Below are 12,185 nucleotides of genomic sequence, written 5' to 3'. Positions count from 1 at the left end.
AAGTCTGCCGGTGTGGAAATTTCCACATGGACCATTTGTGTCATAGATTCTCTTGCAATCCCAAATTCTCTCCCTGTGTGGTCCTCAGTTCCTATCCAAAATTTTCAAATAAATATTTAGGGCACTTAATGAGATTTTTTAAAGATATTTCATAAAACAGATTTAAAATGTTTGATTGCTAAACTGGTTTGTTTATTGAAAGCCAAGATATTATATGCTTTTTGAATGAGGGTATTTGTTCTCTTGTGTGATTGCTTTCTCCTTTAGTTATTTCAGAAATTATTTGTGAAATTACTAAACACCTAGTTTCGGATACAAAGAGAGAGAGAAACAGGACAATTTTTATAATGTATTGCTGACATGAGAAATTTCCTGGCTATTTCAGTCTCTTTCAGAGTGTTTAAAGCCTTATTGTTTATTTTTTTGTATACTCTAAGACCCATGTAACTGCCTCAAGACACATTTAAGCATAAAATAGAATTTCATTATGATATAGTAGTTTGTTGCTAGGGTTAAGCTCTAAAGTGTGAAGGGAAATGAAAATTCCTGTATAATCAGTTACCTTCATTATTCCCCTTAAATTGTCCTTGAAGTTTAGTTTTATACATAGTTTTATATCTCCAATTCTGTGTAGGAATACTTATGCATACTAAAATTCATGAGCTGCAAGCTAGACTAGAGGAAGAAATGAGGAGACTTCTATGGGTAAATCTGGGCTTTCAACCATTCTGTCTTTAAGTGAATTTTCAAGTGCCTGTTGTAAAGTATGTGTTGAAATTTTGAAGCTTTCTAATTACCAGTAGGCTCACTCCATTTTATTTTAATATTAAGCTTTTTAACATGTGTTAGTGGATTTATTTTTGCTGTGAGGAGTAAAGGAAAGTGCAGGGATCTTTCATAGGGGGGTGAATTCCTAAGTCAGCACCTGACTTCAGTGCCCTCTGATACGAGTCTGCTGTTCTGAATAGTGCTGATTCCTTCATACCAGCTTCCTTCCTGAGTGTGTTTTTCTTTGACCTGCATCTTCTCTTTAGTAAGTCTAAATATATTAGCCTCTATGCATTGTAGATATGCGTGCAATTTATAAGTTGTTAATTCTGTTTTCCTAGGCTGAATCATATTGACAGAAATTAAAATGTTTGCTATCTTTTTCATAATAGTAACTGGCATCATTTCCCTTTGATGTAAAGTCAGGACTTCTACATAAGCTGAATCAGTTACTACCATTACAATTTAAACTAAGAGGAAGTGTTATGCAAATGTTGGTTTTCAAATGCCACAGACTCAAGCCCAGACTGATTTATAGTCCAGTGTAGACATTCCTATACCATACCCTTTATGGGAAAGGTGCTCCGGAGGTGGCTTAAAAATCACCTAGGGCCCGAGGTGATAGTGGCTGAACCTGGGTGATGGGTATAAGAGAACTCCTTACACTATCTTCTCTTCTTTGTATAAGTTTGACATTTCCTATAAGATAAGTTAAAGAAACATACACCTTATGGCCTTACTGCACCATTTCCATAGGAGCGTGTGAAAAGCTCAGGCTCTGGGATCTGGCTGCTCCATCTTTGAATCCCAGCTCTATTGCATAAGGCTGTGTGACCATGGGAAGTTTAGATAACATCTCTGCCCTTCTATGTCTTCATTAGTCAAGCCATGGACTGTTGGTGACAATTAAATGAGGTGCTAAATGTCCAGTACTGCTTGGTATACACAGCAAGTGCTCAATAAAAGTTAGCTATTGCCTCAGAATTTAGGTCAGCCTAAAGGCTTACCATCCTATGCAGTAGTGGTTTGCATAGCAAGTACAGATCAGAAAGGTAGACATACAGGAGTTTATTTTCCTGACTCAAGAAAGGCAGTGCATATAGTAAAAGCACAAGAGTCTAGAAATTAGCCCCAGAATATACCTTCTTAGTCATAGCTCTGTCAAGTCACTTTACCCCTGTGTTAAGCCTTCTAGAGAGGGGTTTAGGTTTCTGATTTGATTTGTTATTTGACTCTCTGTGACGTTACATGTAGAGACAAAAGTATTTTGTTTGAAAGTCAATTAAATAGAATTATTGGGGAAAATTTTAAGATGTTGCCTTAAAAAGCAAAGATTTTAGTCATCACAGATTTTGGGTTTCAAATCCTGACTTTGACACTTACTAGCTAAGTGATCTTGGACAAATTAACATCACTTGTTCTGTTTTTTTCAATTATAAAAAGGATGTTTACAAAGACTAAATCTGATGCTAGAGTTAGAGAGCCCTCAATACATAGTTGGTATTTAAAAACACATTCCTACCACTGATACTACTAATAATCACTATATTCATTCATTGATTCATCAAATAACTGTTGAGTGTCTCCTTTGTGCCACGCATGATTCTAGGGTACACTGGTGAACCATACACATAAAATGCCTTCAATTATAGATGACAAACAAGTCAGTAGAGATGTAACATATCAAGTGATAGTAGGTGCAATGAAGATAAAATAAAGCAAGATAAGTGGGGTGGAGAGTATCTGGGAGTGTGTTGAGTGTGGCTAATAGGGCTATTTTATATAGGCTCTGGGAAGCCTCCAGACAAAATGCTGTTTGAAGCAGAAGCACAGATGGCCAACAGACTCATGAAAGGTGCTCCACATTGCTAATCAGGGAAATACAAATTATAACCACTGTGTGTGACATATCAGCTCACACCTGTCACAGTGGTTAGTATAAAAAAGACAAGATACAACAAGTGTTGCTGAGAATGTGGAGAAAAGGGAACCCTCTTGCACTGTTGGTTGGAATGTAAACTGGTGTAGCCACTATGGAAAGCATGTATGGAGTTACTCAAAAAATTAAAAATAAAAGTACTGTAGGACCCAGTAATTCCACTTCTGAGTATTTACCCAAAGAAAACAAAAACACTGATTTGGAAATATATATGTATCCCAGTGTTTACTGCCACATTATTTAAAACAGCCAAAATATGGAAGCAACGTAAGTGTCCACCAATAGATGAATGAATAAAGAAAATGTGATACATATATACAATGGAGTATTACTCAGTTGAAAAAAGAATGAAATCTTGCCTTTTGCAAAAACAGATGCAATGGCCCAAAGGAGAAAATGCCTGTATTTGACCATGGTGGAAGTGTACGGTGGGGCAGGGTGCCTAATATGCCTGGAACTGAGTGAGTGAGACAGATGTTACTTTTCAGCATCCATTTGCCCTAAAGTCCCAGAGCCTTTGTGCAGGGCTACAACTCTGGGCTTAAGAGGAAAGATAAAGATGACTCCAAGGTTTGGAGTCTAACTAACTAGAAGAATAAAGCTGCCATTTACTGAGATGGGGAAGGCTGCAGATGTAGCAAGTTTTGGAAGGGAAATCAAGAATTTTGTTTGGGAGGACATGTTAGGCTTGAGATGCTCATCAGACATTTAGGTGGAAACACCACTAGGCAGTTGAATACACCAGCCTCTAAGTAAAGGAGAAGTTAGAACTGGGATATAAATTTGGGATTCATCAGCATATGAAGTTGTCATTCTATGTATTATATATAATAAATATGTCTAATATATAGCATAGAATAACCATGATTATGGTCACAAAACCATGAGTTTGTGAAAGATAAAGATATTGTCTTTCACAAAAATAATGTGATGAGAATGTTTTAAAACAATTCCTGTCAATACTCTTAAATCCTTTGGGTCCTTTTAAATCAAGTTTTTGTTATATTGTTGTTAGCATATACTCAGGAAAAAAATTCAAAGGATTTTTAAAAAGGTAAGGTGAAATAAATCCAATATGCTCATTATTTTATTTCCCATTTCTAGAGGTAACCACCTTTAATAGTTTCTTTTATGCCTTCTAAAATTTTCTGTGAATATAGAAACATACATAGAGGACATGTATATATCCAGATATATTTGTTTTTTATATAAATAAGGTCATGTTTTATGTACAGTCTGCAACTTAGTTTTTTAAAAAATTGTTGACAAATTTTGTCAAATCACCCTCCACAAATGTCACATTGATCTATACTCCAACCAACAGAGCATACTTTTTCATTAGTAACTAATACTGGACATGACCAATCATTGCAAATCGGTAATTGAAAAATAGTACCTCAAAAGTTTACAAATTTTGTTCATATACTTCTTAGCCTTTTAAATTTCTTAAGAATTCCGTGAGCTATCTTTTTATGCCTTTGCACATTTTCCCAGTGTTTAAAATGGTTTGTAAGAGCTTTTTGTATATTAAGGAAATCAGTCTTTTGTTTGTGCTAAGCCTTTTTTCAAATAAGTTGTACCTTGGTAATCGGTGCAGTTAGAAAAACAAAAAGCACAATAGACTTAAGGGGACTCGGGCTGCTGAAGACACTGGAGACGTTTTTCTGTATCTCCTTTACTTCTTACCCCCATCCTATCCCCCGGCTACCATATCCTTATCCCTTTTTATTTCAATGTCCCTTTATTTGTGTGTTCATATACATTTTTTTTTTTACCTTATACACTTAAAGGTATTTTCTTTCAGACTTTCACTTTTATGTTTTAGAAGTAAGAAGACTCTTAACATAGCATGGGACATCATAATAGGTCTGAACTTGGCACTGATACGTGGAATAGATTTCCATAATTATTTCTATGTTTTTGTTATAATTATTGGGAGAAATAAAGAAGAAAGGAGACAGCATAAACTAATACATTATGCAAAGTGTGCCATTTTATCTCTTTTCGTCTTCTTTAGAGGGCAGCTCTTATTGCTTTCATCTTACAGATGAGGGAACAAATTCTTAAATAAAATTAAGAAACTTGCCAGGTTCATACGGTTAGAAATTAAAAGGTTGGCCTATAATAGAAGGTCTATATGCCTCTCTTAAATGACCAAGTCTACAATGTTTCCAGTAATTTTTTCCTCCAGGTTTAACAGAAAAGTCTTCCTGAAAAAATATTCTGATTATGTCAACATGTTTAGGACTGAACTGACAAATAGAAGAATATATTAATTCATTCAGCTGCTAGTCTGTATTACATCATGAGATCAATAGATAAAAATGTGAACATGGATACAGCACCTTTAGTACCTTTTGTCAAATTACTTGACAAAAGAGAAGGAATGTGAAGAAATTCATATGTAAGTGGGACATTTGTGTATTATAATTTTTCAGTCTAACTCTCCGGTTAGCCTGTGTTTCAGAATTTCTGCCAAGTGTCTTTGTGATGTGCTCTTTGGAAGTGGTCTCAGCCTGTGACCTTAGAGGCCCAGCCCCTCGTGTGGATTGTTGTGGGGTTCGAGGTGAGCAAGCATGTGAGTCCTTGGTTTCTTCTTTGCAGGCCTATAATGGGCACCATCAAGCCCTGGAAGTCCTTCTGCAGTCGCTGGTGGACTTGGACATCAGGGATGAGAAAGGCCGCACAGCTCTGGATCTGGCTGCCTTTAAGGGACACACAGAATGTGTGGAGGCTCTTATCAACCAGGGTGCATCCATCTTCGTGAAAGACACTGTAACCAAAAGAACCCCACTCCATGCCTCCGGTAGGTCGCGTCGGGAATCTGGTGGCCGTCGTTTTGCAGCCCACTTACCAGTGGGGCGTAAAGGAGGGCAGCGTCTCCTTTCATCTCAATTTTTTTGTGTCGATTTTCTGCATCAAATATGCCTACACTCTTCCAAAATGCTTTTGACTTACTGTCTACTCAGAGATGACTTGTGTTCTTTGGCCAGACAGGCTTTGACCTTCTTTAAAGACTATTTTATTTTTTAGAGCAGTTTTAGGTTCACAGCAAAATTGAGAGGAAGAAAAAGAGATTTCCTATATGTACTCACTGTTCCCCACCCATGCCCAACCTTCCCCTTTATCAATATCCTCTACAAAATGGTACATTTATTACTGATGGACCTACGCTGACCCATCATAATTATCCAAAGCCCATAGCTGACATTAGGGTCCATTCTGGAGCTGTACTTTCTATAAACTGGACATACGTATAATGACAAGTGTCCATTCTTACAGTAGCCTATACTAAATACATCATGTACAATATAGTATATATCCTATACTATAAATACTGCCCTAAAAATCCTCCTCCATGTTCCATCTGGTATTCTTCATAACTCAAAAGAGCATTCAGAACCTTTGGCGAATGGCTATCACAAAACTTTCTGAAAAAAGGGCAAGGTGTAATGTGATCGTCAGATAAGTTATGTTATCTGAAGCACAGCATTTTAAAGCATAAAATTAATGATATTTCATAGCTATTTCATACAAGGAGTAATCAGACAGCAATCTAATCAGTGCATGATTCCACCAGCCTAAATGACACTCCTTAGCTTTTGCTCTGATTGTTGATGCATCAGATGTAAAAATAGAGACTCTTCAGAAATGTATATATATCAAGAAGTAAGTAACTTGCTTTTTTGGGGATTTTTTTCTCCATACATAAAACAAAACTGTCGAGACACTTTGGACATACAGATATAAAGGTATTATGAAAGAGTCTTCAACTCAGCTAATGCATAAATTCCCTTGGGGTCAAGAATTCCATGATATTGGCCTTTGATCAGCACAGTAGATGTCTTATAAAGAGAAATAAGTGTTTTACTCACATTGTGAAATAATGGATGTATTGAGGAAGCCACAGAGTGAAGATAGTCTTCAAAAGACTATGATTCTTCTTACTTGGGAAAACTTTCTTGGAATGTTAGACCTTGTTGAAGTATTTCCATTCACATCCCTGAATTTCCAAACCACTGAGGAAAGCAATATGGAGATTTGAGGAAACATTGTGTTGCCTAATTATCTGGAAATGATTGTTCCTAGAGGAACTTTAGCCATGAAGTCAGCAATTGTTGGTATAGTTAAATTAAAAATTAGTCTTTTTGTTCTTGGTATTATTATTGTTATAAAGCTTGGTATTCCAGTTGTTCTTGGTATTATAAAGTTCAAATTTAGTTCTCATTTTGAAAGAGTAGTTGCCTGTTATTAAGGCAAGGGCCCTGCTTTAGTTACCATGTGCTTCCTGACAACTACAATGGGCCTATTTTGATTGTGGAAAATCGCCTTTGTAAATGGGTAAACAGTGAAGAATAATCGTCACTCATTTGCCACTGATATAGGTTGTGGTCAAATGGAGCCCCCTAGTGGTTGAGAAGACTTACTCCTTTTGGGTTTCTGTCTTGACATTCTTTAAAAAGATGCAAGCTGTCAATTGGGCTGTTTTCCACAAAATGTTGTATGGATGGATTAGCCCTTGCTTTGAGAATCTGCTTATCCATAGTCTTTTCCAACTCATTTGAGAGGCCACCTTTTTTGTTTAAATCCTGGAAAGTACTGTGAGGACCAGAAGCCAGGATGGATTTTAGAAATTTTGGCACCAAGAGTTGCAGTGACAGTTGTGGTCCTGAAGTGGCATGAAAATGGTTGTCACTCATAGCCAGAGAGGGGCTGAGCTAGTCTGAGAGAAAGCTTGACTTGGCAGGGCACAGCTAAACACAACGTTAGCATTGTTTTGCTAGAAGACAATTGGAAAAAATGTAGTACGTGGGAAGCCAACAATAATTTTAGTTTATCTACACTTTTACAATAAAAGGTAATTATTTTTACCCAAGGGCCATTAGCTAAGTTCAAAAAGCTACTGTACACCCCTGGCCCCCACCAAAAAAAGTGATACTGTAGAAATTGGTTTCCTCTCCAGCATACTGGGTGAGTGATACCAACTTCTCCCTTTTCCTATTTAGCCAAAAACCAAACATCTTTGGAATGATTATGAGTATTTAAAGAATCTCAAATCAATATAGAAAAAAGAATCAGTCAAAATACGATGTACCTCCACTTTCATGAAACCCTTGCCTGTAGTATTTAGCTGTCAGTCCTCTGCTAATCATTTCCTTTCAAGCATACATTAAACTCCATGCATATTTCACCACTGGTAATACATTTAAGGTAATTTTTAAAACCAAAAACAGAACAGCAACAACAATATATTGTCTCTACTCCAGTCCACACAATTTCCTCCTGAGATACATAAATGGAAGGTTGCTGAGAATGAGCTGAATGCAGTGGTCTACAAAATGTGAGCGTTATTCCTGTAGTCAATTTGAGTGGTGGCGTTGAATGTGAGCTAATTCTAATATGTATTGTCCCTGAGAAATGTGTCGTCGTTAAATTAGCATTCTCTCGTGACGGCATGCAATGAAAAGGGCTGTAAAACGCAGTTCTTAGAAGAGTCTTTAACAATCTAACATAGCTGCATCTCTTCCTGTCTCTCTCCACATCCATAACAAGGTGAATGCACTGTATTTTATGTGTTCTCGCTGTTCAGAGAGGAGGGAAGGTCACATATGGAATTTTAAATGTATTTGTTCTCTTCCTGCTCCCTGGGAGAAAGCCCGTCTTTTGTAAGGCTGTGGGTTCCATTCAGCAAGCCTGAGGGTAGTCCCTTCCCCCAGGCGATTATCATCATGGGAGGTTTGCTTCCCCTGCCCCCTGGCACCACCACTTCTAAGGATGCATCTTGCCCGCTGTGTACGCAGACATGGCCATGTATTCTGCCCCAGCTAGTCAAGACCAACAGAGGATTAGGGTCACATTTACTGCCTATTGGCAGCCCGCACTGGTCACTGGGTGAAGAGGAGCAAGGTGAGAAGCCCCTGGGAAGGGGACAAAAGGGTGTCCCAGTCAGACAGAGCGGGCAGGAGAGTGGGTGGCCCCCAGAGCACAGTCCCAGCTTGCTGGAGACTCTGGAAGACGAGCAGCGGGCTGTGGTTTGGGGAACCTCTGGGACAGAGGAGTCCTCCTGCTTTGTGGACCCCTCTGTGAGTCTCCTGAGGGTGCCAGTCAAGCATGACAGTGAGCCGATGGATCGTGCACACCCTTCCACCTTGAGGTTTTGCTTTAAATCACCACTTATCAGTCAGAACTGTTGTTCAAATGTCTACCTCAGTATGTAGAATGAGCCGGGGTGGGGAGGTGGGAAAATGGAAGAGGCAGGGCCTGCCCCCGGCTCCCCTGCCGCCCTCCTCGGCTCCCCTCTCCTCTCCTCCCCTTCCTTCCTTCGCCTTCTCTCCTCTCTCCTCTTCCCTTCCTGTTCCTGCTTCCTTCTTTCCCTTCCTCTCCCTTCTTCCTTTTTTTTTTTTTTTCAAAAAAGGGCTGGAGGCAGCCTGGACATGCAATTACATAGAACTGGGTGACTCTTAGAGAAACATAAATGATGACTGGCAAACGGGAGAGCTCATCAGTCCCGTATGAGGAGATAACAAAGGATGTCAAGTTTAAGGGAAAAAAACGTCTATGCAGGAACCAGGAAAAAGCTAGGTGAGGATCAAAGCACTCAAATAGGAAGAATGGGGAAGATGGCTTGGTAAGTAAACATCAGCACATGATGTGCCCCACAGCTAGCGTGCACTGGAAACCTGGGGGTAGCTGCCTGCAACAATTGAAATCGGCTGATTTGGAGTTTAAATAAATTTCACGTTGGAGGGATATGTGTAGTGTTGGTTTGTTAAAACAATGCCCATTATTTTCTTTTTCAGTAATTAATGGTCACACACTGTGTTTGCGGCTATTACTAGAAATTGCAGACAGCCCAGAAGTGGTTGACGTGAAAGATGCCAAAGGACAGTAAGTGTTCTCACACTTCGCCTTGAGGGCGACATTTCAGTCAGAACAGGTGATTGGTCAGTTGGTCAGGAGGCCTATTGCTGAATCCTAGGTTCGGGGATTATATTTGGATGAAATTCATGGCTGAAAGCCCTAGAGTCTGGAGAGAGGTATATACCCGAGAAACACACGTATAGAAAAAAGAATCAATCAAAATACGATGTACCTCCACTTTCATGAAACCCTTGCCTGTAGTATTTAGCTGTCAGTCCTCTGCTAATCATTTCCTTTCAAGCATACATTAAACTCCATGCATATTTCACCACTGGTAATACATTTAAGGTAATTTTTAAAACCAAAAACAGAACAGCAACAGCAATATATTGTCTCTACTCCAGTCCACACAATTTCCTCCTGAGATACATAAATGGAAGGTTGCTGAGAATGAGCTGAATGCAGTGGTCTACAAAATGTGAGCGTTATTCCTGTAGTCAATTTGAGTGGTGGCATTGAATGTGAGCTAATTCTAATATGTATTGTCCCTGAGAAATGTGTCGTCGTTAAATTAGCATTCTCTCGTGACTGGCATGCAATGAAATCACCATCACCAGCTTTTCATGCCTGTGGCCCTGTGTCCTGGCCTTCCTTTAATTTGTTCCTACATTCTATCCATATTTATCCTTTTCTGAAGCTGCTGCCTTCCCTTTTTTTAAAAATTAATAATGGCAGTAAGACAAACCTCAAGAAGTTATCTCTATCACAAAAATCCTTTATATTTTTATCCTTCCTGAGTTTGTTTTTCCGAAGTGTTTTCCATCGGTTAGCCCATTTCCCCCACCCAGTTTCTCTTATGAATAGGAAATGCAAAGCTGAAAACACTAGTGACTTACCCCAGATACATGAGTTAGCGTGGAAGCCACCTTCTGGGTCCCACCTTCTGGGTCCCAGCTTTTCCCTCTAGACGTATCAGACTTTTCTTTAAAGCGATGAAACTTCGTTCAAAGAAAATCTTGAGCAGAAGTCCAACATAGAAAACTAAGAAAGAGTTGCGGTGATAGAAGCAAGAGGGTCTCTTACATGCACACACTCCCTACTCAACTGACATCTAGTATGTTTTGAATATCTAATATCTACATAGTTTTGAAAACGATGGGATAAACATGAACATTTTGAGAAGGCATCTTCCCCTGTCCTACCCATGTTGATCATTCGATGTGGCCATTAGAGGCAGATAGCTTGTTCCAATACAGCATATAGCAAACTGGGGATGCTCGGAAAGTATTAAGCGATTGTTGGGGGAAGAGAAGGACAGATTGAGAGAGAAAGAGACAGAGAGAGGGAGAGGACAAGGGAGTGTTGTATGAGGTGTTTTTTTTTTAAGCTGTTTAAAAGCCTAATTTATCTCTCTCTAGAACCCCACTGATGCTTGCAGTAGCGTATGGACACATTGATGCTGTTTCGTTGTTACTGGAAAAGGAAGCAAACGTAGATGCTGTTGACATCACGGGCTGTACAGCTTTACACAGAGGGGTATGGACATCTTTCTCAGCTTTAGTCAAGCAGTTATGTAGTGACTTGTTTCCTCTTTCATCATATGAATTTTTAGTAGAAGGATTGTTTCCTAAGGTAACCAATTAACCTCAAGTCAGTCAAAAGAAATTACAAAATCTTTTGCAAGGGTAAAATAATGGCAGTTACTCTTAGGTCCTATTCTTGACATTTCATGTTAGACTGTGATAATAAATACATGAACACCTACTGTTGTTAGAATTGGTTTTGCTTTCTGAGTACATGTCTGTCATAGAAAATTTTGGCAAAATATTTTTCAAAAGCACAAAGAAGAAAATCACCATCACCAGTAATCCTACCTCCTGGAGATAACCATTTTGTGATATAAATATCACCAATCTTTTTTTTTGTAAATAGATTTGTTTTAAATTTTAAAAAGAGAGAATACCAGAGATGCTATTTGGAACTTGCTTTTTTTCTGTAGTATATCAAGGAGCTTTTTCCATGTCACTAAATGTTTTTCTGCTCATTATTTTGTGTAGATATCAGAATTTACTCCAATTGTTACCTAGTTTTGAGTAGCCATGCTCTTTCTAATTGATATAATTACAGATTTTGGCCCATTCCCCTGAAATATGTATCATGTGACAGTTGTCCACCTGAAATATGTATCCTGTGGACAATTCTTTATACACATCTGCTAAATTGTTTTTTAAAGCATGTCAAATAAAGTAAATGAAACAAAAGCAGAAATCATAGAATTGCTATTTGGGCATGCTACTGAACACCTCTAGGCTGTGAACAGACTGGGAGTCTTTATTTCATTAGTTCTCAGAACAACCTATGAGATCATTATTATTCTCCCCGTTGACAGGTGGATTAAATGAGGCACAAAGAGGCAAATGGACTTGTCCAAGTTTCACAAGAGAGAGCCAAGATTTAATTCACATCTTTCTGATTCTAAAGCTGATGTTTTGCATTATATCATGATACCTCTCAGGGTTGTGTTTGTAGAGACCAGAGATGTTTCTAAACTGCCTGTGTTCACACGGACTTTTCTGTTAAGAATCTGGCTGGGTTCATCCTGCCTCTCTCCTCTGAA

At 38.6% G+C, this 12,185-nt stretch overlaps 1 protein-coding gene across 8 annotated transcripts in view; it reads left to right on the top strand.

Annotated features, from left to right (window-relative positions):
• The window catches only part of ANKRD44 (ankyrin repeat domain 44), a 313,326-nt gene that overhangs the window by 284,009 nt on the left and 17,132 nt on the right, over nucleotides 1–12,185 (top strand). For all 8 annotated transcript variants that reach the window (XM_073218499.1, XM_073218497.1, XM_073218502.1 and 5 more), the window contains 3 exons: nucleotides 5,312–5,513; nucleotides 9,508–9,595; nucleotides 10,987–11,104. In XM_073218499.1, the coding sequence (XP_073074600.1) occupies nucleotides 5,312–5,513; nucleotides 9,508–9,595; nucleotides 10,987–11,104 (408 nt within the window). The remainder of the gene's footprint in view (nucleotides 1–5,311; nucleotides 5,514–9,507; nucleotides 9,596–10,986; nucleotides 11,105–12,185) is intronic.

Source organism: Manis javanica, chromosome 12 (genome assembly GCF_040802235.1).
Source record: "Manis javanica isolate MJ-LG chromosome 12, MJ_LKY, whole genome shotgun sequence".
Taxonomy (NCBI): Eukaryota; Metazoa; Chordata; class Mammalia; order Pholidota; family Manidae; genus Manis; species Manis javanica.
The sequence above is the reverse complement of the archived record's forward strand: the minus strand, read 5'-3'. Positions and strand labels throughout refer to the sequence as shown.